Here is a 22,618-nt window from a genome sequence, read left to right as displayed (position 1 = left end):
ACAGGATTTTATGATCAGGTGCGTTGTTTTCAGCATCTTTAAGGCTGAAATAATTAAGGAAAAGTTAATTCTGCTGCAAACCTGTTTGTTGGAATGCCTTGGAGACAGCACGGGCTAAATCACCTATGAGCCAAGGAGCAGTTGGTTTGTGTTCTTGTACGTTTTTATAATCCAGTAATTGATTTGCTAGTTTTTAATCAGAAACAATGCCAAAAAAAAAAAAAAAAGGAAAAAAAGAAGAAAACCAGGCCCATGGATTAGAAAAAGTAGCTGGAATCCAGCAACACTGTGGTGTTGTCCTTAAATATTAACTGCGCTCTGCGATTCAAAGTATATTACTAATAATACTTCTAACATTAGCTTTCCTTCAGCAATAGCAGGAATAGGTTTATTATTAACAGAGAGTATGCTTCCCCATGCTGGGTCAGGAAAGGAAAGCCGTTACAGGCAACAAACCACCTATTTTCTCGCAAGGCGTTTGGGTGCGACAGTGAGGAGCGCAGGGTAGCTAAAGAGGTGTAGATAAAAGGTAAGTGGCAAGACCTACAGGTGGTGAAAGTCTTGGGAAATTAGTCTTTTGTTCATGTTGTAAGTTCCAGGGGTTTTATCTCAGAGGAGAGAGAGAGAAATTGAGTGTTTTTATTTACAAGCTGTGAAATTCACCTGGCAGGCAGGCAGCAGTAAAAAAGCGTTGCCAAATAGATGAGAGCGTACCTGAGAAACTGAGGCTGGGCTTGAGAAGCCGTCCATGCTGCAGGCAATGACAAACAAGACTTTCTTCCCTCCCCGACAGGAGAAAAATCACCAACATTCCTTGAACGCCATACGTCGTGCTGATACAATTCCTTTCCTTCAGTCACACACCATGCCAAGGTAAGCACCCAAAAAATGCACTTTATAATGATTCCTCAAAAGCATCCCAGTACGCCAAAAGTCAACAAGGCAAAGTTTCTGTGCCCCTATAGGAAACTCTTAAAAATCACTTTGACAGTATTCCCTGCGCAGGGTTGTAGCATCCCACGTTGATAACAAACACGGCCTTAACGGCGCGTGGGATGGGGAGCCTGAGGACTCTGCTGTTCCTGGTTAGACCCCACCTGCAGTACCGATGGCTCGTTCGGGGTCTCAAGCAGAAAACAACACAGAGCAACTGGGAGGACTACAGGAAATGTGTCTACAGGGGGAAAATTAAATTAATTGGGATTGTTTAGCCTTTAAAAAAAAAAAAGAGCGAGAGAAAATTGCAGTTATGCTTTCCTTCAGTCATGTAACGGGATGTTGCAAAGAGGAAGTAATCCATTTTCCCATGTCTGTGGTGGAAAATAGAGTAAATAATAACCTTAAATTGCCGCAAGGAAGAGTTAAGGAGCAATTTCTCAGAGCTGCTCAGCCCCTTGAGGCCACCTCGGACCTCCCAGCGCCAGGAGTCGGGTCTCAACCAAGGCAGCAGTAGTCCTTTGAAATGTCAAAGAAGGATCTACACTTCCAGGTCTTAGAGAGTGTGTGAAATTAATCTCAATGGCCATAACTGGATTATTTCAAAGGCAGTTTATGAGCGTTGCCACAGCTTGGTGCGAAGCACAGGTGCTGGATACTTGGAGCTCCTCAGTCAATGAAATCAGTGGGTTTACCTCCTGATGTGAGCAGTGTTTAGACCAACTCATTAAAATAATCTTACGTGATGTACAGGCCTTACCTAAAGAGCAGCTGTATGCTACCACCACCTGTCAAGGTTATTTACCTGGTATCTATATGGTGCCAGTTTCAGAAAGCTGTATAGTGTGAGCTAATGAGAGGGAACCAATCCTGGGAGTCGAGCATTTGTTCCATTTCTAGATGTGACACTGTCTGTTGGGCGTCCCGCCAAGCCTTAGGATCTGCAGTTTTCCCAGTTCACGCCAGTCACCCCTCTGTTTTGTTTGCAAAATGCTGGTTTTTCTCTCACCAGTTGTGGATTATTCTCTTTTTTTCAGGATTTGGTCACTGGGAAGCTGTGCTAGCAGAAGTCCTCAGCACGGCAGACCACGTTAAGAATTGGCCGAGAGGCCTGGAGGGAGTCCCCACGCTTACCTTGTCTTTCTCTTTCTTCGCAGCCCTCCACGAACTCCAGTAAAAGTTGTGCCTCAAATTAGAATAGAACTTGAGCCTGAAGACAATGGTTATTTCTGGAGGAGCAAGGGAACAGAAACTACTTTGTAATTTGTCTGTCTGTTAAATCTTTTATGGAATTTATTTTGTCACTAGCCAAATATTAAAATGCTCTCTGCTCCCCACCTGCATAGGTAAATGAGACATCCCGTGCTGCCCCTCCGCCCTCGCCCCTGCGGATCTCCTCTGATCCCTCCTCACCCCCTTTTCCCACGCCGACCAAGACTCGTTTTGCCTTCTCTGTCGCTTTGTCGTGCTCGCGTCTTTCTCGTTCGCAAGCAGAGGGCAGAAGTATTAAGGATATCACACCATACCCGCGGGGAGATGTCAGGGGAACTGGCATTACTTTAAGTTGTGAATCCGTGTTTGTTTGTTTGTCCGTTTGTTGTCTGGCAGAACAAAACTGACCTCGGGGCTAATTGGATATCTTGCTTACACTGCTCGAAGATGCTGGAAAAGTGCTGCTAATACTAACTTGCTCTTAAAGCCTGTACTCGTAGTTAACACAGGAAGGAAAAGGAAAAGGTACTTCACTCCCAGCACAGACAAACCATTGCCATCGTTGTAGCATGTGTTTTGAAATGTCCCTTTCCTATGCAATTTTTTTTAAAGAAACACTTTAATGGACTTAATCTGTCAGGTACATGGAAGAGTGTTATTTTCCTAGATTATTTTGTTTAAATTATGGGGGCCTAACCTATGACTTTTTTTTGTCAATTTTTTTAACCTTTTTTTAATTACTGTAAAGAAAAATGAATTTTTCCTGCAGCAGGAAACGTATAGTTATGAGTAGTTCTACCTCTTATTTCTAGATGCCAGGCTTTCTGTAAAAAATGTATTGTACCATATATAATGTGATTTTAAAAAAAAAAAAAAAAAAGAAAAAAAACAACACAAAACCACAACACCACACCACAATCTCCAGGACATGGCATAGGGCTGGATCGGTTTGATTAACACCTTCTACTCTGAAGCATCTGTTTTACTTAGGGTTATGTTATTTAATTATTTTTTTTAATAAGTAATCTAACTTCACTATGAAGGAGATGGGATGTAACTTAAATCTCTTGTGATCTAGGAAGAGTCTTAAATGTAACATTGGTAAGCGAAACGCTGACCAGCTACCGACATCAGTGGACAGATGCTGATTGTATTCATGTTGTTGATTTCCTACGTGGTATTGTTCGAGTTATTTCTCTTGAAATATCAGTGTGTGCGCATGTGTGTATGTGTATACATGAGAAGACCCCGGGTGCGCTTCAGGCGCGATGACAGCACGATGGAGGAGAAAGGCAGCTGAAGACGGCCCACTGGGATGCTCATCCCGACGCTCGTATTTGCCAGGCTCAGAAACATCTGCATCCTCTAGCATCCCACCTCTGTTTACCATCGTCTACAGAATTTACCCTAAATCTCGACTGCTCGGTCCTAGACCCCTCCATCCGTGTGCGGTGATGCGTCAATACCAAGCAGGGTAAGCACGGGCACGCCCAGGCTTTTGGTTTTCAACCAAGCGAGCAAATACCACCGTGGGAGAGATGATTTTTCTCTCTGTAGCATGTACACGTATGTACTTGTGTGTACGTAGAAACATGCATTTGGGAAATTGGGCTTCACCGAGACATTTCTTTGATGACACGTGAGGACTACATGTAACACACTAAAAGCTTCATAAAAAAAAAAAGAAAGAAAGAAAAAAAGCCCAGCTGTAAGGGCTAATTCCCCAATGGAGAAAATCCCACTGCAGAGGACAGGCGTGTTGCTGCCGCTTTTGTCCTTGCGAAACCAAAGTCCGTGTTGGTTAAGTAAACAGAATTTCATGATGGTGCTGAGACCTTACATGCCAAATTTTAGCGTCTACTCACTCATAGTAGCCAGATCGGCAACGGGAGGTGCAGAACAGGGCTATTCTTTTATTTCCCAGATGTGCTGTAGAAGCAGCTGGCCACCTTGCTTTCCCGACAGCACTTTGGTTGAAGGGTGAGTTGACAGGGACCGTGATAGTTCGAGCTCGACCTGCCGCAAGCCGTCATTGCTGCAGAAAGACGACAGAGCTGCCGAGGCGCCCATGCAGTGCCCGCAGGTGCGCACACCTCCATACATTCCCCGTCTCGTTCTCGAGGGGTCTCACTTTTGGCTTCCACGAAAGGTGTGTCCGCTCTCAGATCGGCATCCCCGGCACCCAACCCAAAACCCGCTTCCCAAAGCCTCGGGAGACGTCGGGAACGGCCCAAAAAGGAGCGGTTCCGTGATGCTAGCTGGAGGACAGATAACCCGGGAAGTGCGATGCCAGCTTCAGCCAACGTTTTCCATCCCTTAGCAAATACAAGTCCCTGGTTCCCAGAGGGCAAACAGACTCGAGCGTCGGAGCTGCTTGTGTTTTGCCCAGACCTTGGGTTTGTAGGAATCCCAGTGAACGGAGGGAGGAAAGATCAAACCAGATGAATAGAGAGAAGCGGCTTTCTTGCTCCCGGTAGGCTCAGCGGGCAGGGTGCTGCACCCATGCAGCTTCCCATCTGCTGGCACCTGGTGATGCCTCTCCACAAAAATGAGGTCTTCCACTTTGGATCCGTGTTAAATGTACTTGAAACGTATTGACTGCTGATCTAGGTCTTGCTCTTTTCTTTTTTTCTGTTTTTTTTTTCACCCAAGGGAGCTGTCGTGCCGAGGGCGGTGTTGCTGAAGGGACAGGACAAAGGTTTCTGTAGCTTTCCGTGAAAAACAGGCAACTCCGGTGACAGGAGGTGGAAATGTTCCCTTTATTGGTGCCTGGCACTAGCACTTCATGGGTGGTTGTGTCTCTTTTGTTGGTTTTTCCTTTAAAAAAACAAAAGAAAACCCAACGCAGAGAGAGCAACCGAGAGCTCTGCTGGCACCAGGTGTTGGCAGGCATCACAAGGGAAGTGTCGCTGCACTTCATAGACCTCTGAAAATAACTAAAACTTCTTTTCAGTCAGAACTGGGTATTCTGTGGGAAAAGCCTGGGTGAGCACTTCTGGGCGTAGGCACGGAGACTGACCCAAAGCCCTCTGCGATCCAAGGCGGCCGTCAAGGAATGAACTTCCCAGAGCAAAACAAAACCAGGTCCCAACTCGCGGGGGGACCCCGTGGCAGCTACCAGCTGCAGCAAGCGTCGTCCCAGCCCCGGGAACGGGGTGGCCGTCTGCCTCTGTAGCCCACACTTATTTGTCATCGTGGCCGATATGTCTTTGTATGTTTTTTTTATTATTTTTTTTTTTGAATCAACACGCACTTTCAAATAATTTTATTATTGTTTTTAATTCTTGTAAGTCTGTATTTGCTTTGGAGGAAAGAATAAAAACTTAGTATAAAATGAAGTGGATCAAGATGGTGGAACAAAAAGGAAAAAAAGCAGAAAACATTTCAATATATTAAAATGATTTTTTTTTCCAGTAATATAAAACACAAAATTCCTTATGACATTATAGTATTTTACAGTTTTATGAAGCTTTCTATTGTGACTTTTATGGAATCAAAAGATGAAGATGATGAGATATTTTAGCATTTATATTTTTCAAAATTAAATGTATACTGAAAATAAAGTAACTTTATGCATTTATGGGAGAGCGCGTGGGTTCATTTTTCCTCGTTATATATACTCAGTCTTGTTTGATTGAATCGAGATCCCTGTATCGCTGTTGTAATCGCCATTTCCAAGGGAAGATGCTTGGCAGCTCTCCAGGGGGAGAGGCGGCTTAGGAAAGGTCCCACAAATACATGTGAAAAATGCAGGGAAAGGCTCTTAACAAACCATAGAGGAGTTCAGGATGTGTGGCTGTAACACTGAGGTTTAATGATAGAAATACTCTCTCTTGAGATGATACATTGAAGCTTTCGGGGGAGCAAAATAGAACTTGTTCACAAATAAAGGTAGCGAGACCCCAGTCCCACCTCCGTAAGTCAATGGGCACGAGGCAGTAACAGAAGGCGGCAGCCAGGTACGCATCCCAGCCCCATGGCAGCTTGGTTTTTTTGTGTTCCTTGCTGGGCACCATGTCGGCAGCAGAGCACGAGCAGAAAGGTGCTTGGGGTGGGGAGGTGTCCCCAAGACCCCGGCAATGGAGCGAGGGCACCCTCGCCGACCCCCCCGAAGATCATTTGGGGATGCAGAGAAGGCTCTCGAGGGGCTCGATGCCGCAGGACCCCGAGTCAAACCTGGGATTAGACAAGATTGTGGAAAATGGGTCCGGTAACAGGGGTGTGCCGCCTCGCATCCCAAACCCAGGGATTGTGGTTGCTGTGGTGGTACCCCAGTGTGGTCCCATGGGGCTCCCCAGCACCCCCAGTTCCACGTCCTCCAGGGGCAATGGGGAGGGATGCTTACCAGCTGCCATAGGTGTACAAGGATAACTTCTGGTGAGAGCTAGCAAAACAGAGCAGGGCTGGAAAACGATGAAAACTATTAGAGAAACCCTCAGCTAATTTTTCGGCAGACCGTGGTGGGAAAGGGGCGAGCCCCCATCAGCTCCTGCATTTGGGGGGCTGTGCATGGGAGCAGGGCTATCCCCGGGGCTGTCTGAATCCCTTCATCCTTTCACGTGGGTTTTTCTCATTATCCGTCGGACAATTCCCTTGCATGACACCGCAATGTTGAAGCTTGTGAGCTAATGCACGCTCAGCCCTGCAACATCCCTGTGGCGTTGGGGTGGTTGTCCCTGTTAAAGAATTTATGAGCGTGGGTTTCTCTAGGTTTGCTTTATTCACAACTCGGAGTTGGGCCAGCACCGCAGTGAATGGCACACTTCCAAAAGTTTCCAAACCTTATATACCCTTTTGCCACCCATTGTCCCAATCCAAAATTTTTCCAGCCAATTTTTTGTTCTCATATCATTATCATCCATCATCTTATGTCATCTATTCTCCATTCTCATGTCTCGGTTCTTCTGGGATTGGTGGTCACAGGCAGAAAGTCTCTGGTCACCATCATCACTTATCTTCTTACACTTCAAAGGCACCTATGAATTTCTAAAGAAACTACTGAGGTTATTTTATTAATTTATCTTATTCTAAAGTTAATCACTTACTCCCATGTCTTAGGTTTAAGATGTATGATCCTTCCTCTGTTGATTCAGCTTGACTGGCTTTTAAGCCAGCCATGAAGAGTGAGTCTCATAAAACAATTAAGCAGCTGATAGATATTGTTTTATAAGTACCTGCATTCTATTAATCATATCTAAACCAATATCTAATCATTAGTTACATGTCTAATATGAATAGCCTTAAAACAATAAGGTGAATAGTCTTAAAACAGTGAGGCTTAAGGCCTAGTTCCTTTTACATCCCACAGGTCTCCCCTCCAATAAGCACCAGCCTCTGCATTTTTGCATCAGAAGAAGTGTTTAGAAAATGGTCAATACTGCTCGCACAACGTGACTGGAGCCGTCACGGCGGCGTGCAACCGCTACAGACGGTTTGGGGAGATGGATTTGCACAGCACCTTCCACCGCCCGGGACCTGCGTGGGCGCTTTGCCGTCAGGCATTAGGCAGGGTGAGAGCAAGCTGGAGATGTTTGCTGAGGACCAGCGTGGTGAAGCCATCCTGCGTGGCTCGGGTATGCGAGCCTCTGGCTTCGAGCGCTCCATCGCGGTGCTGCTTCACCCAGGAGGTCCCAGAGCAATGCAGCATCTCCCTGCCCAACTCTACCACCTGCGGACAGGTAAGGGTGAGCCCAGCATGGCCATGGGCTTCTCCAAGAAACCTCTGCTTTCTGGGCTGAAACTTGACATAACCAAACTTTGCTTCTTGCAATTGCTGTTCCTTGGCCAGGAATAACTGTTGGTGAGGACGTGGGGCTGGGGGAACAGCAAGCATCAACACCTCTCCGGCTCCACCAGCATTGTGAGCAGCCATCTCAATGATGGAGAAATGTAATGGGGCACCAACTCCTCCAGAAACCCCATCCCTCCCTCCCACAGGAGGAGATGGGGTCATTAAAACACTTTTTGAGCTAACTTTTCAGTAAGGAATATGGGTTGTGTCTTCTTGATGCAGGGTCAGTGCTGGACCAAGCTGCAGGTCCCCACAACCTTCTCCCCTTGGCTGCTGCTCTCCCGTACCTGACCTGGCAGGCTCAGTTTAGGCAGCACCAAGCCCTACACACTTAAACTGGGACCAAAAGCCATGTATCATCCAGCATCTCTCCCATTTTGTCAGTGTGGAAAGTGTTTTGTAGCATTTTGGGACTCTGCTATGTTTTGGGCAGCTACTTCTGCCCTGGGGTACCAGGATTATCCCCTGTGGAAATAAATTACTTATTCCTTGCAGCTGCAGAAAGCCCTGGGTGTGAGCTAGGTGACACAAGCATCACCTGCGAACTGGTCCCCTCCCTCATAAATTGCTGTTTTTCCTCCTACAGGTTGGCTAGAAACCTTTACTCAGCTTGTCTTCTGTGGAGGAGGTTTGGGGTGTCTAAGCCAGGAGGAAAATACTTGCTGTCTCTTAGAGGAAAGAACTGTATGCAGTACAAAAGAAGAATAAAATTAAAAGGAGGTATAAGCCTATTTATTTGCTGGTTTTCTGTGTAGTTGAAGTTGCAACTTGGGTCTGAATGCCTGGGGAAAGGAGTCACTGGGAAAGCAAACAGCCCTGCAGGTCTCAGAGGCAGATAAAACTAATACTTTTAATGGTTTTTTTTTTTAATGCTTTCATGGATCTAGTAACTGATTTTAAAAAAAGAGATGTAAGTTGGTCAGCTTATTTATTTCTGTACTGGGTTAACTTGCTCTTCAGGAACAAATCACTTACCCTACATGTTCAGCACCTGGTAGGGAGGTAGAAAATCCCCTGTGTTCCCCCAAAAGGCTGGGTGATGCCACGGGCTGGCTGTGGCAAGATTGGATGGGGGTTTTTTACCAATTTTTAGGAAAACCCACCCTGCTGCATGTCAATTAATGAACACTTCCATGCTTTCCTCTCTGCAGGAGCTTGGCCATTGCTGGATGGGTTGCGAGCACCAGCAAGGTAAATGTTGGGAGCTGTTTTATTCAGAGCCGCCGATTTTTAGTGCCTCGAGCAATTCACAGCGTGCTTTTCCCATCGCAGCCCTGCTTTCCCTGGCTGGAAGCTTTTAGTGATGTTACTCCCACCCTGCTGCTGTGCCTGCAATGCATTGCTGCTTAATTACTGCTGTACCAGCCATGCAATTAGTGTGACTAACAGCTTGAGACAGCTGTGGTTGGGAATGGTATCTGCCTGGCAGAGGTATTTGGTTTGGGGTTTTTTGTTGTTTTGTTTGGGTTGTTTTAATTGGTTCTTGTTGCATTGCCTGCTCCAGCCTTGGACTTTGCAAGCCACTTGGCAGAAAGGCACTGGAGGTGGCCTGGGGTTTGCTGGCTACCCCAATATTTGGGTGATGAGCAGGCAGACCGGCCAGGAAGGGTTGCTCTGAGCAACAAGGATGGTTTGGGTTTTTTGTTTGTTTGTTTTTTTAAATAGAGACTTCACTATTTCTTCTGACTCTTTGGAAGTGGGTTAGAGAGCTGCTGAGATAAAAACGCAGGAGGCAAATCTGCCTCGTGCCTGTTGCAGTGCTGAGGGCTGGAGAAAGGAGACCCAGAATTAAAAGAAGAACCAAACAAAAAAGCCTCACAGCCATGAAGAGTAGAAAAGGAAAGTGCTTTCCACCTGGGTTGGCGGAGGGCTGGATGGGAATCCCTCGGGAGTGCGCTGCTGGCCAAGTCAATGCTCCCAGGTGGCATCATCTGAGAGCAGATGTGCTGCTGTACCAGCCAGCCCAGGCTTTCTCAGAAGTCGACTGGTTTTAATAATAAAAAAAAAAATTGTTGTGGTTTTGTTGTTGGTTATTTTTAAAGCAGTAATTGATTATTTTTGGGGTTGGGGTTTTTCTTCCCCCACGAGGTGCCCACGTAGCAGTGACAGCAGCAGAGGCTTTGCTGTCATGGGGTGCATTCGCCTTGTGTAATGCTGCTGCTTCCCGGGTCCTGCCAGGGTACTGTGGGTAAAGTTTTTGTTTTCCCCAGATGGGGAAGGAGCTGGGGGTGATTCCCTGATTTTATATTTTTTCTGCTGGTGTGGTGCCAACACGTAGCTCCTTCATCCAAAAAGGTGAAATCTCCCTGGGTGACTGTGGGCACCTTCTGGTGGAAAGCAAATGGGATGTGTCCTTCGTGCGGGGCTGGGACGCAGAGGGCTGTCGGCTCGGGGATGAATCCATGGGGAAGGTCTCAAGAGCTGTTTCAGAGCAGCAGCCCATTGCTAAAATGAAATCCTTAATAATAGATGCCATCTCTGTAATGGTGTGGTGCAGTCACTTGCCTGATGAGTCAGCAGGGAGGAAAATGCAGCAGAATGAGGCTTTCCCATACAGAATTAAAGCTCACGGGAGCCCAAACACCAATGCTAATAAACACATTCGGTAAATAAATACGCTGGGCGGAGTGTGCGTGTCAATGCCCAAAGCCTCCTGCCAAGGTGGGCAGTGTTTTCCCACGTGCTTTAAGAGTCGAAATGCATCAAGTGCGGGTGGGTTTGGGCAGACCAGCCCTGTGCTAAGGGTTGGGGAGCCGGGGGCCAAAAGCTGTGCCCGGTGTCCACCTGATACCCACCAGCGTGGTGGGGGTCAGCAGCCCCATACCCATCGTCGTGCAGATGGAAACCCCCTGGTCGGGGCTGCGGGGGGCTTGGCCGGGTGCATTTGCAGGTGAGGGAACAGCAAACAGCGAAACATCCTTATGCCCTTTGGCTTTACGGGCTGATTGCCGGGCAGGGCTTCAGGGTTTTGAAGCCCCTTGATAGCCAAGAGGATGGGACATCGCAGCAGCGAGTGATGCCTAGTCCTGAAAATGTGTAGAGCAAACCCCTTGCCGAAAGTTGTGTGCTCCGGGTGTGAAGAGGTGAGTGATGCGGGCTGCTCCGGAGAGAGCCTGGGCTTGGCTTTCTGCTCTCCCCAGTGTGCCCGGGCTTTTGGCATTGGGAAACACCCTTGGGACATCGCAGTGCGCACTTCTCGCCTGGAAAGCTGCGATGACAATAAGCACTGTTCTTTTATTTTCCTTTTTTTTTTTTTTTTTTTTTTTTATATCCATCAGCACATTTCCTAGAAACAGGCACAGAGCAGCTGAGATGTTCTTGGCTTAATTGTATTTCTCCAACTTTTCTTGGAAACCCAGAAGGTCACTGGGATGGTTAGCCCTTACCACGTGCATCCTGAATTTGACGCATGCAAACGTGACGTTGGAAGGGAGCGAAAGCTCAAGCTGGTCCCTAGTACCTTGTGCCTGACAGGCTAAATTGCTTTTTTTGGGAGCGGTGGGATAGAACCCTCTGACCGGCCGTGATCCAGAGGCGCAGTGGTGACCGTGGTTGGTGCCCAGAGCTGCTGCCTTGGGTACCACCGCCCCGAGGAAGAAGCTGAAATAGAAACACATCTCCATATGTGTTGATGTACCGGGGGAGCTGAGCTTGGCAATGCCAAGTATGCGAATGAGATGTAGGTTTCTCACCCCAACAGAAGAGGATAAAAAACCCCAACCGTTAATTATTTGGAGAAATAAACGCCAAAAGCACCATGTAAGATGGTGGTGGGTGGTCAAAGGTGGGGACCCAGATGATGTGTTTGCTAGGAAATGCTTTGAGCAACGACGGCGGCTCTGGAGCAGCGTCAGCCGCCAGCTCCCGGGCAGGGAGGGAGGAGGACGGTCTTTGCTGATCCACCCCCATCTTTCTGGAGATGAGGTTGTCGGCACTGTGGCTGTCGGGGGGGGACTCTGGCAGGGAACTGGCCGGGACGCAATCCCGTACCATCCCAGCCAAGACTGTCTCATTTCATGGAAAAACTGAGCACAGACCTGGGGGGGGAACTGGTGCTCTCCAGTACAGAGGGGAACCAACGTGAACGGGGGGTTTTGTCTTGGTTTTGCTTGAGGTTGGGTCTGGTGAGTGCGGCAAGTCTTGACTGCTGATGCTGTCTGCAGAGTAATTACTCTGGGGCCTTAATTAGCTTTAAATTGATTTCCCCTGATTCTGCCCACTAATCCTCTGCCTCTTGCAGAGTTTTCCCTTTCTGGATGGAGTCTCTCTGCCCCGCTGGTAAGGGCATTGCTGCTTTTGTATCCCTTTATTTCATTTATTGCTTTCCTTTGCCCATCGCTTCAGCTCATCTGTGTTTTATTGCTACAGCATGGGCTGTTTTAATTTGCTGGTTTATCTTTGCATGGCACAGCTCTGCGCAGGGAGGTATCGTTATCTGCTTTCCTTGGCATATTTAGATCTTGTTCTTCTGCAAAAAAAAACCTGCCAAATTTAGGCTCGGGATTTTCCCCGTCATTTTCCCTGCTGGGCTTGCCATCTTCCTGCCTCCCAACCCGGGGCTGCTTCGACCCCAGCACCCCCAAAACCTCACACGGTCAGGGGAGCCAAGTTTGGGGTATGGAGCGGGGAAATTGGGGCTGCCCAGACGCCCCATCTCCAGCAATGGGCTAATGCCTCCAGCTAGCTGAATATCCAAATACCCATAGAGAGCCGTCTTTGGGGGCACTTGATGAGTGTTTTTTACTGTTCTTGCTTAATTTTTTAGACCATTAGGTCCCAGGACTAGAGCTGGGACCTCCTCCTCTTCCTCCTGCCTGCAGAGCCAGGGCCGTGCCCTTTCCCAGCCCTCCCCACTGCCCCGGGGGTGCAGAAAGCCTCGCCAGCAGCAGCGAGGGTGCTGGTTTTAAGTCTTTATTGTGGTTGCGGGAATATATCGGTGGTGTTGCCGGCTGGGCGGGCAGGGAGCCGGAGGTTCGGTGGCACCTTCCCCTCCTGGTGCAAGGACAAGCAGCTGTCTGGCCGGGCGTCCTCCAGCCTGGTTCCTTCGTGCTCCCTTTCGGCATCCCGCTCCCCTGCGTACCCCGTAATGCTCAGCCCCAGCTGCGTGGCCGTGACCCTTTTCCCCAGCCCCAAAACTGCTTCCTCCATCCGTGCATGAATGGAGAAGCGATCCCCGATGCTGGTATGCCAGAACCCCCCAAGTCTGGCGTGTCGGTCCCCCAGCAGCTCACCTCTGGGCTCTTAGCTCAGCAGGCACGTGTCCCCATCGCACGCCTCTCCCAGCTCCGCCGTCACCTGCAAAACAGGGGGTTGGAAAGAACCGCAGGGGCTGGCCGCCAGCACGGCATAGGGTGGTGTGTCAGGGGGGGTCCATGGCTTTACCTTGGAGGCGCAGTAGAGGGGGGGTGAGTTGGGCGGGCAGCAGGTCGAGGCGAAATCGGCTCGCTGCTCCACCAGCTGCCCCAGCAGCTCGGAGCTGGCGTCCGGCATCTTCTGCATCAAGCTCTCCCGCAGCCTGTGGCGTGGGGGCCAGTGGGTTTTAGCGGGGACCCGGGGGTGTTAAATACCCATATGGCATTTTTTGGGGGGGGGGGGGGGGGGGAGGGGAACACGCACGGCGGGATGCCCTGCAAGGGGTGCGTTACGTGCTTCCCCGTGTTGTTTTGCTGCTATTTAGGTTCAAACCCACCAGCTCCGTTCGTGCACCCTCAAAATTTTTGGCCAAATTTTGATCGCATCTGCTGATGCGGTTGTGGCGGGGCAGGGGTGGGAGGAAGGCTTACCTCTTCTTGAAGTCGAGGAAATTTAATTCAGTGTACTGCCTGCAGAGCTGGTTGGCCTTTTCCAGGAAGGGGGGCAGCTCTTCTGCCATCCGCTGGTGCTGGGTGGCAGAGGATGGCTGTAACCAGGCTGCAAAAAGCCTCTGCGGGGATTTTGGGGGATGCAGGGCTGGGGCGGGGCAGAGCAGGGTGAGCCAACCCCGCCGCTCACCTTGCTGTCCAGGCAGGTGGAGGGGTCCTTGGCAGAGCAGCACTCCCCCCTGACTTTTTTGCAGGTGTCGTACAGCTTGCCGAGGAAGGCGTCGGGGACGCTGGTGTGCCTCCGCGTCAGCTCAAACAGGTACCTGGAGCGGGGAAAAACGAGTCGCCGTATCATCTTTTGTTACCGGTGCGGCTCAGCGTGGGTTGGGGGCTGCTTTTTGCGTCTTTGTGCAGCCCCTGGGAGTGATAGCCCTGAGGGAAGAGAGGATGCTCCCCGGGTTATCCTAATAATAATCAAACCAAGTAATGAAGACAAGGGGAGGAGGAAGGGTCGGCAGCTCGGCCGCCGTGGGTACCGCTCACCTCTCGGCGTGGCGAGCCCCCTCCTCGCCGCAGAGCTGCTCGTTCGTCGGCTTCTGCGCCTCCGGCAGTTTGGGGGTGGGCGCCGGTGGCAAGGCCGAGATGCTGAAATAGTTTTGCATGAGGTTTTGCCCCTGGCAGCTGTCGGCAAACCTTTCATCTCGGGCCGACAGCGCGCTGCAGAGTTTAGCCGTGTGCTCCGATAACTGCAAAGAGGGGAGTGGTGAAGCTGCAGACCCCCTCGCCACGATGGGGTTCGCTCGCTAAATCCCTGTTGTGACCCAGGAGGTGGTTTTGGGGTCGGCTCCGGGCTCCCCTACCTTTTTCTGCATGCAGTCCTCGGCCACCGCCTCGCAGCACTCGGAAAACACCTCAGCAGCGTCTTCTGCCAGGGGGAAAAGGTCCTCGAAGGAAGCGCTGGGCATCTTCTGAGCAAGCGAGGTCAGGTAGCTGGGCAGGCACAAGGCGTATGGAGGGCTTAGGGAGCTCGGCTCCCCTTTCCCCTATTATTATTAACAGCTCCAAGCGGGGGTTTTGCCGTCTAGAGGTGTGGGAGGGTGATGACGGGGAGCCACGGGGCTCGCTCGGCACTTCTGCTACATGCCAAGCGTTTCCGTGGGATACTACAGCACGCTTGGTTTTGCATCTTAATTAAAATTTGCCTTTGCAAACGCTGCCTCCGAACAGGATCCGCAGCTCGAAATAGGAACGCGCTCCCAACCGGACCTGTGTTCAAGGAGAGAAAAAGCTGGTTTTCCCCTCTTTTACCTGAAGGTGACTTTGTCCTTCCCGTACGCTGTGAAGCGGGAGCAAACCCGGTTTGACATCAGGGTGAGGAGAGAGAGGGTTTTCCTTTCCAGTTTCTGCCACAAGAAGAAGGCGGAAGTGTTTTTCCCATTTTTCCAAGGGAAACGCCAGCCTTTCCCAGACGCTTCTCCTCAGGCCGTCGGCACGGTGCCGACGAGCCCGGCGGTCCGAATGGGCTCACCTCCTTCAGAAAGCAGGCGGTGGGCGTGGGGGAGATGCAGCAGGTAGAGACCATGGAGAGGAAGGTCCTGGTGGAGCCCAGGAGCACGGGCAGGGGTGCCTGGCTGTAGCTGCTGGCGTACTCGTGCAGAAACCTGCGGCAGGAGCGGGCTGAGGAGAGCCGGCACCCCGGGATGAGGTGCTCGGCTGCAGATAGATGTGGGGTTTTAGGATCGTTAGGGGCTGCCCGGGGCTGGGAGCCCTCTCCAGGTACCACCCTGTGTCGCCCACCAGTCGCACCGAGCCATTGGCAAGAACCGAGGGCTGGAGCCTGACTTACCGGTCCGCGAAGTCCTTGGGGTCCTTCTTGAAGTCCTGGCAGAGCTCTTCGTTGGAGGGCTGGAGGTAGCGGGGCAGCTGCTGGGGTGGGTGCCGCAGGGCGGCCAGGCACAGCTTCTGCTCCAGCCCCTCCTGGGCACAGCAGCCGGCCGTGCCGGGGTGGGCCGGGAAGGGCGAGTCCTCGCCGCAGGATTTGGCCGACAAAGCTGAGGACTGGAGGCGTAGAGAGGAGGTTACATGCCGGTGGCCATCCCATCCCACCCCATCCCATCCCACTCCACCCCACCCCATCCCACCCCACCCCATCCCATTCATTCCACCCCATCCCGTCCCCCCAGGCCCCGGTTTTGGGGTCCGTCAGCCTCACCCCGGCATCGTAGCAGGAGGGGTCGGCACCTTTGGCGCAGCAGGTTTCAGCCAGGGAGACGATTTCGTGGACGAGGTGGCCAATCTCCTCAAAGGTGGCGTTGGAGAATTTCCTGCTGCTGGTGATGATGGTCCTGGGAGCAAAGAGCAAGGAGAGGATGAGCTGGTGGCATTTTTCTCTCTCTTCCAAAAAAAAAAAAAAAAAAAAAAAAAAATCATATTGCTGCATCATTCTGCCAAAACGGGTTTAACGCCATCAGCCGGAGAGGAGCAGCTGCGGTGCTGCAAGAAATAGCAGTGTATTTCTTGGAAAACAGCCGGGAAAGACCCAGAATGGGTCTCGGGCTGGGGGCTGCCCAGGGGATCATGTGCCAGCTCTGTTAGAATTCCTAATTATTTAGGTACCTAATAGGTTTTGAGGAGTTCAACAATGAAGCAAACTTTTCTGCTCTTAAGAGCCATCAGAGTCCTCATTTGCAGGGAGTGAATAAAACTTCCCCTTTCTAAGATTATTTTAACACAATTTTTGTGGTCTTGGCTTAGGTGCCGGGTGTCCTGGGAGGGCAAATACGGCAGAAAGTACCTACAGGGTTCGGAAGTCCTCCTTCCCCAGGGTCTTGAACTCCTGGCAGACTTTGTCCCGGACATAAGCTTTACCTGTAAGCGCAGAGAAAGGAGGATTTGTGAGCAGGATTTGTGCCTTGGCTCACTCGGGTGCAGCCTGGGTGGTGGCTGGGGAGCTGGGACCCGGTGACCCTGCATCTGCTGGGGCTGGGGTTTGGGGAAATGCCGGCTTTGCTTTCCCCTTGCAGTACCGCCTCCGATGCCCTTCTCTTCAGGTGGCGATACAGCTCGTTTCCAGCAACCTTCCTCCTTGCAGGATTAAAAAAAAACAAACACCAAAGCAGCACAGTTCTGCTTAATCGAGTCTCCTATGGAAAATAACTCAGGGTTTTTGATTTTCGCCAGGGAAAATGATCTTTTGGGGAACAGCCTGTTCCCACTTGACCCCCTATTTTGCTCTCACTTTCCACTTCCCACCCCGGCAGCAGCGGCGGCACGGGAGCGAGGGATGCTACGCCACTGCAAAACGCGGTCCAGAGGCTGTGGGGCTCTTGCTTTCTTCACTTAAGGATTGCTCTTTTTGCACAGACTTGCTTCTTTTCTCAGGCCAGACTCGGTGGTAGTCCCTGGGGAGATGCTGGCAGGCTGCTGCAGACTAGCAAAAGCTGCTGCTGTGCTGCCGGTCTCGGAGAAGCACCGCCGGTACCCAGGCTGCTGCTCCGGCTCCGCAGTCAGAGAGGGGCTGGGGGGGAAAACCCCTCCCTGGAGCTGGGACAGCTATAGGGAAAACATTAGGTGCATCCGCCCCTCGTCCAAATGGACGTTTCTGCACGTTTGAAACGCGTGGTGTCGGTTTTTCTGGCAGGGTTTGGGGACCGTAAGGACTGGGAGCTCTGGAGACAGGACCACAGAGGTCAGGAGCACCCAGCGGTGGGCACATCCCCAGCGACTCTCTCATCCCTGGAAAAACGCTATTGATTTTTGCTACCGACCACATTGGTTAGACTTTGGTACTGGCAGGGTAAATACTGATACCAGTATTTACCAGTATTACAGTGCAGAGCAGGGTCATCTCCCCAAAACTGAGGGGTTATGTGCCATTACACTGAAGGTCATGTTGCTTTGGTGGGAAAGCAAGGGTGAGGGGCCTTTTGCAAGGCTGGTAGCACTGGGAAAAAAAGGGGAAGCCGTGGTAAAAGGCAATTATCTTTCCTCTCAGGAGCAGCGGCTGCTGGTCCTGCTGTAAGTGCCAACTTGTTGCATTTCTTTCCATTTTTGTGAAGCGGTATGGGAGAACTAAGATTCAAGGGGGTTTTCTGGCAGGTGGGTGATTCCCTGCTGAGCTGTGAAGGCAGCAAGGGGTGGCACAGAGCATCATTTCCATCCGAGGGGTAGGTTTTACAGTAAAATGGTGCTTGTGAAGGGGGGCAGAAAATCTCATTTTCCCTTGCAGAGGGAAGAAGCCGGGCCCCGCAACACTGTCCTCTCCTCCTCCCTCTGCTCCTGACCCCAGCCCAGACTTTTCCCCTCCCAGCTCCTCCAGCATCACCCCAAAGGGGCATCCCGGGTACCGAAACATCATCCCGCACCTTCCCTTTCCTCTCTCTGATTCCTGCCCAGCAGTTTGGCAGTGGGCCGGGGAGAGGGCAGGCCAACAAAAACCGCCGGAGCTGACAGACCCCAGCCTCATTCCCGTCGTCCCCGGGGGAGAGCAAAGCCCCAGGCGCGTGATAAATGCTCTTACCTCGGTGCTCAGCACGCACGGCGGCTAAAAGCAGCAGCAGGGTGAGAGCCACCCTCATGTTGAGGCGGGTTTTTCCTTCCTCCTGCCAAAAAGCGGCGCTGGGAAACCCATCCCGGTGTTTATATGGAGGTAGTGCCGATTGCCATGTGAATGATTAATCCCGTCGGCAGGGCAGGGGGCAAGCATCCTTGGCCTGCCTGCCATAGCCTGGGTGCCAGGGCCTCCAAAGATTTTAATCATTAACTCGGCAAAAAGGGGATGGGTTGCTGTGGGACCTCAGGCAGGGTCTTCCATGGATGATGGGCGCAACGTGAACAACAAGAGGAGACGTGCTGGGGCAAGCGTCCCGCGCATCCCGCGAGTGCGAAGCCGTGTGGGGTCGGGCGAATAAACGGTCCTCCCGACCCCGTGTGAGGAAGGAGCCTACGCTTTCACGGTGCTGGCACCCCAAACTCTCCCGGGGCGGTGATTCGGTCGGGACAACTGCTCCATGAGGCGACGGTGGCCCGATGCAGCGCCCTGCTCCGCCGTGACCCTGTTGTGCCGGTCAGGGTGACTCCCACCCAAAACCAACCGATGGGCAGGGTGTTGCACACGTGCGTGCCCCAAGGTTTGCTGCTTTCTGAGAGCGTGCGTTGCTTTTTCCCCTTTTTGGGCTGATGGCAGAGCCCCTGAGCCCCCCCCCCGCTTCCCAGGATCTGCAGCAGAAGAGACAGCTGGTGCTGTAACGTGGCACTGGCAAGGTGCCGGGCTGGCGCTTGGGCTTGGGGAAAGAGGGACTGCAGATCCAGCGGGGTCAGGAACAGCTTATTTATTCAGCCTTAGGAAGGCAGACGGCAGGCATCATGGCCCGAGGCTGCCGCAAAATAAATATCTAGCAAATATTGCCCTGGGTTAGCGGTGTTTGCTGAAGCAATCCGCTCCTCTGGGGTGGCTTCCTACGGGCGGACGTACTGGTATTGCCCTGGTGCTTTTTAAGATCTCGGTCGTGACTAAAGCAACCAAATCTTCAATATCCCTTTTTTCCAGGCAAATGTACTGAGAGTTTGCAGCTGTTCGGGGCAAGCGGCGTTTGAGCAGTTTGCTGCTAGTCTTGGGCCACCCTCCAAATCTTGCAGTGGCGGGCTCGTTTCTTGGGACAGTCCTGCGATAGCTGGGGTCTAGAGGTGGCTCTGGGTTAAAACAGAGGTGACTGACACTGTGTGCATGTCCAGATGTGTGGGGAAGTGGGTTTTCTTGCTTTTACTGGGATTAAAGGCTCTTTTTGCCTGCGAGCAGCCCTACCTGGGTGAAGGTCCCAGCTGAGATGCTTTTCAGTGCAGGGACTGTGTTTTTGGAGCTGGGGAGTAATAAAACCAGAAACATGGGCCTAGTGTGGATGCCAGGGAGGATTCAGGGCCATTAGAGATCAGAAGAGGGTTTGATTACACTGTGCTTGTGGAAGAAACCTGGGTAATGGGCTATTTGGGTACAAACACAGAAATTTGATCTCTTTTGTGACTACCCCGTAGGAGTCAAGCTGTAATTTCCCAGCAGCTTGCTGTTGAATTGCCACCTATTCAGCCTGTTTTGGACAAAACCCCAGGTATGGATTAAATGAGATGGAATATAATCGCTTGTAAAATCACAGCAAACCAGGGGAATGCTTAACAGCTCATCAGCCAGTGGGGCGGGATGTGAAAAATTATGAAAACTGGTGGTGTGCTAGGCTGAAACCAGCCAGCTCTCCTGCCCTGGGCACGGTGGTAGCCTCCTGCCTGTGCCCGCAGATTCAGCCCCCCTGGGATGGGCAGCTGCCTTCACCATCCTGCTGCACCTGAACCCCCTGGGATTTGGGTTCTGTAAGGTGCCTTGCTGTAACAAAATAAGGGGAGGGTGCGCTCACCTGTGCTCACATGCTCTATAAGGCATGTGTATATGATGCTGTCCTGGTTTAACCCCAGCCAGCAACCAAGCACCACGCAGCCGCTCACTCACTCCCCCCGCACCCAGTGGGATGGGGGAGAAAATCGGGAAAAGATGTAAAACTCATAGGTTGAGATAAGAACGGTTTAATAGAACAGAAAAGAAGAAACTAATAATGATAATGATAACACTAATAAAATGACAGCAGTAATAATAAAATAATTGGAATATACAAATGATGTGCAGTGCATTTACTCACCATCCACCGATTGACACCCAGTTAGTCCCTGATCAGCAATTCCCCCCACCCCCACTCCCCCCAGTTTCTATACTGGACATGATACCACATGGTACGGAATACCCTGTTGGCCAGTTTGGGTCAGCTGGGCCAGTTTGGATCAGCTGCCCTGGCTGTGTCCTGTGCCAACTTCTTGTGCCCCTCCAGCTTTCTCGCGGGTTGGGGTTAAGCAGCTGAAAAATCCTTGACTTTAGCCTAAGCACTACAGAGCAACAACGGAAACCATCAGCGTTACCAACGTTCTTCTCCGGCTGACCTCAGAACACGGCACTGCGCCAGCTACTAGGAAGACCCTGACCCTGTCCCAGCTGAAACCAGGAGAGGCCCCGAGAACCTGCCCCGCTCTCTGGCCCTAAAAGCAGCCGGGGTGGGGGGGGCACCCTGAGCGACCCTGGGGCGATGCAGGGGGGACCCCGGCCAGGGCTGCCCTGCCTTGGTTTGGGGGGCTTGGGGGCCAATATTTGCCAGGCTTCGTCCTTTTTCCCTTTTCAGCAGGTCAGTGTATTTTCCTGCTGATTTTCTGAGTTGTTTGGCATGGACGGGTTGAGGGGGCTTTGGTTTGGTTTGGTTTTTTGATTACTTTTTTTAGGCAGGGTCTTTGCAGGGTCAGTTTTGCTGCCTCAGGGCTTTTCCCCATGGGGTGGGGCTGGAGGGGCAATGCTGTTCGTTTCAATTCTTTTGCACCTCTGCTTTTTATTTTTGTGCTTTTTTACTTTACTCTTTTTCCTCTTTTCCTTATTGCTGGGGTTTCTTTCCTTTTTTATCATCCTCTTTTTTAATCTGTTTTTTTTCTGCTTTTTCCTTTTTTCCTGTTTTTTCCCCTTTTTTCTCTTTCTAAATGTGTTTTTTCTGTTGGTTTTTTTCCTTCTTTTTCCTCCCCTTTCTTTTCCTCTCTTTTTTCCCCTTTCTTTTCCCCCCAGCCTCTCGCCGGGGCAGCCCCACAGGTGTGGGCCCTTGGGCAGATGAGAAAAGACCCGCACCTGGGGTGGGCTTGGCTGGGGGTGGGGGGAAAGGGATGTGGGGGTGGGCACAGGGAGGGGGTTGGGTGCTGCGAGGAAGCTATGGTTGGGGTCTGGGCTTTTCTGCCACCCTCCCTGGTCCTGGGGTGCCCAAAGCCTCAGCAGCTCTCAGCTGCAGGGGTGGTTGGTCCCCAGCAAGGGCTGTGGGGGTCCCCGTGCTCGTGCTGGGTATGTTCGTTAGCTGTACAGACGATGGCCATCTATGAAGACCACCGGCAAAGCGAACGGCCCCTCTCAGCGGGCTGTGGCCGTCTGACCGAGCTGATGGGAAAATTTTTCCCATGGGAAATGGAAAAGCCAACTTGCCGGCACGGGGCGGCTGAGCTGGGACGGGCTGGCACGGGGAGGGCAGCACTGCGGGGAGGTGCCCCGCAAACTGGAAATGAAGAGCCGGGGACTGGTCTGTGCCCGTGGCCAGTGGCGTCTGCGACGGGACGGGGCTGGAGACGGGGCCGCTGGGCCACGTGTTGGTCCTTACTGGTGCCAGCGACCTGACTTGCTGCCTGGGTCACGCTTGTACCCGCTCTGGCTGCTCTGGGCTCTCCGCCGCCATGTTTTACCAAAAAAAGCTCGCATGGCATTCCTGGGTTTGGTGACGATGCTGTCGCCAGGGGGTTGAGTGCGGCTTCTCCTGGGAAGCAGCGGGACGGCTTTCCCTGCCAGCCAAGTGGCCTGGGGCAGCAGCAGCAGCTGGACCCCCAGGGGGGCTTCGGCCGCTGCATCAAGTTGTGGGGCGTAGCGTAGCTGCCCAAATAATTCAGGTCGGTGCGTCCAAAGGTAAAGGAGAACGCCTCCTGCGCTGTTTGCCCGGAAGCCAGACACGGAGGTTTGCGGCGCAAAGGGCTAAAAGGGGGGCAAAAGCCCCCCGTGATCTCCCTGCCCTGCCTGAGCAGGGGGGAGAGCCTGGCATCTGCTTTTTTTATCCCTGCCCTCGTCGGTGCCGGCCCCCGCTCTCGCTAGCCGGGATCCCAAAGCTGCCACGCACTCGGGTGGGTTTGAAATGGGATTGACCGGCCATAAATCGGTGTGGGGAACAGGAGATGTGCTGAAGTCCTGCCCCGGGGCTGTGCTGATGCCGGGAGCAGCCGTGTTCCTCCCCAGAACGAACAGCCAGGGGTTCGTGGTCCCGCTCCAGGG

General features: G+C 51.8%; 2 protein-coding genes across 13 annotated transcripts in view; one reads left to right on the top strand and one right to left on the bottom strand.

The window, feature by feature from the left end:
- The window catches only part of SLC4A4 (solute carrier family 4 member 4), a 233,190-nt gene extending 229,337 nt beyond the window's left edge, over positions 1-3,853 (top strand). For 7 of the 12 annotated variants that reach the window (XM_049814985.1, XM_049814981.1, XM_049814983.1 and 4 more), the window contains 2 exons: positions 794-873; positions 2,094-3,853. In XM_049814985.1, the coding sequence (XP_049670942.1) occupies positions 794-873; positions 2,094-2,199 (186 nt within the window). In that variant the 3' untranslated portion in view covers positions 2,200-3,853. Of the gene's footprint in view, positions 1-793; positions 874-1,973 lie in introns of all 12 variants that reach the window. The other 5 variants (XM_049814980.1, XM_049814988.1, XM_049814987.1 and 2 more) reach the window with 2 other exon arrangements.
- Positions 3,854-12,834: 8,981 nt separating this feature from the next.
- On the bottom strand, positions 12,835-18,373 carry GC (GC vitamin D binding protein). Its single transcript, XM_049815365.1, is given in 13 exon segments — positions 12,835-13,011; positions 13,171-13,454; positions 13,723-13,820; positions 13,931-14,063; positions 14,284-14,486; positions 14,601-14,730; positions 15,049-15,143; positions 15,269-15,401; positions 15,587-15,798; positions 15,953-16,085; positions 16,539-16,608; positions 18,260-18,329; positions 18,332-18,373. Coding segments are annotated over 12 exon segments (1,590 nt in total). The 5' UTR covers positions 18,371-18,373; the 3' UTR covers positions 12,835-13,011; positions 13,171-13,180.
- Positions 18,374-22,618: the final 4,245 nt, after the last annotated feature.

Source organism: Accipiter gentilis, chromosome 12, assembly GCF_929443795.1.
Source record: "Accipiter gentilis chromosome 12, bAccGen1.1, whole genome shotgun sequence".
NCBI classification, from domain to species: Eukaryota; Metazoa; Chordata; class Aves; order Accipitriformes; family Accipitridae; genus Astur; species Astur gentilis.
The sequence above is the reverse complement of the archived record's forward strand: the minus strand, read 5'-3'. Positions and strand labels throughout refer to the sequence as shown.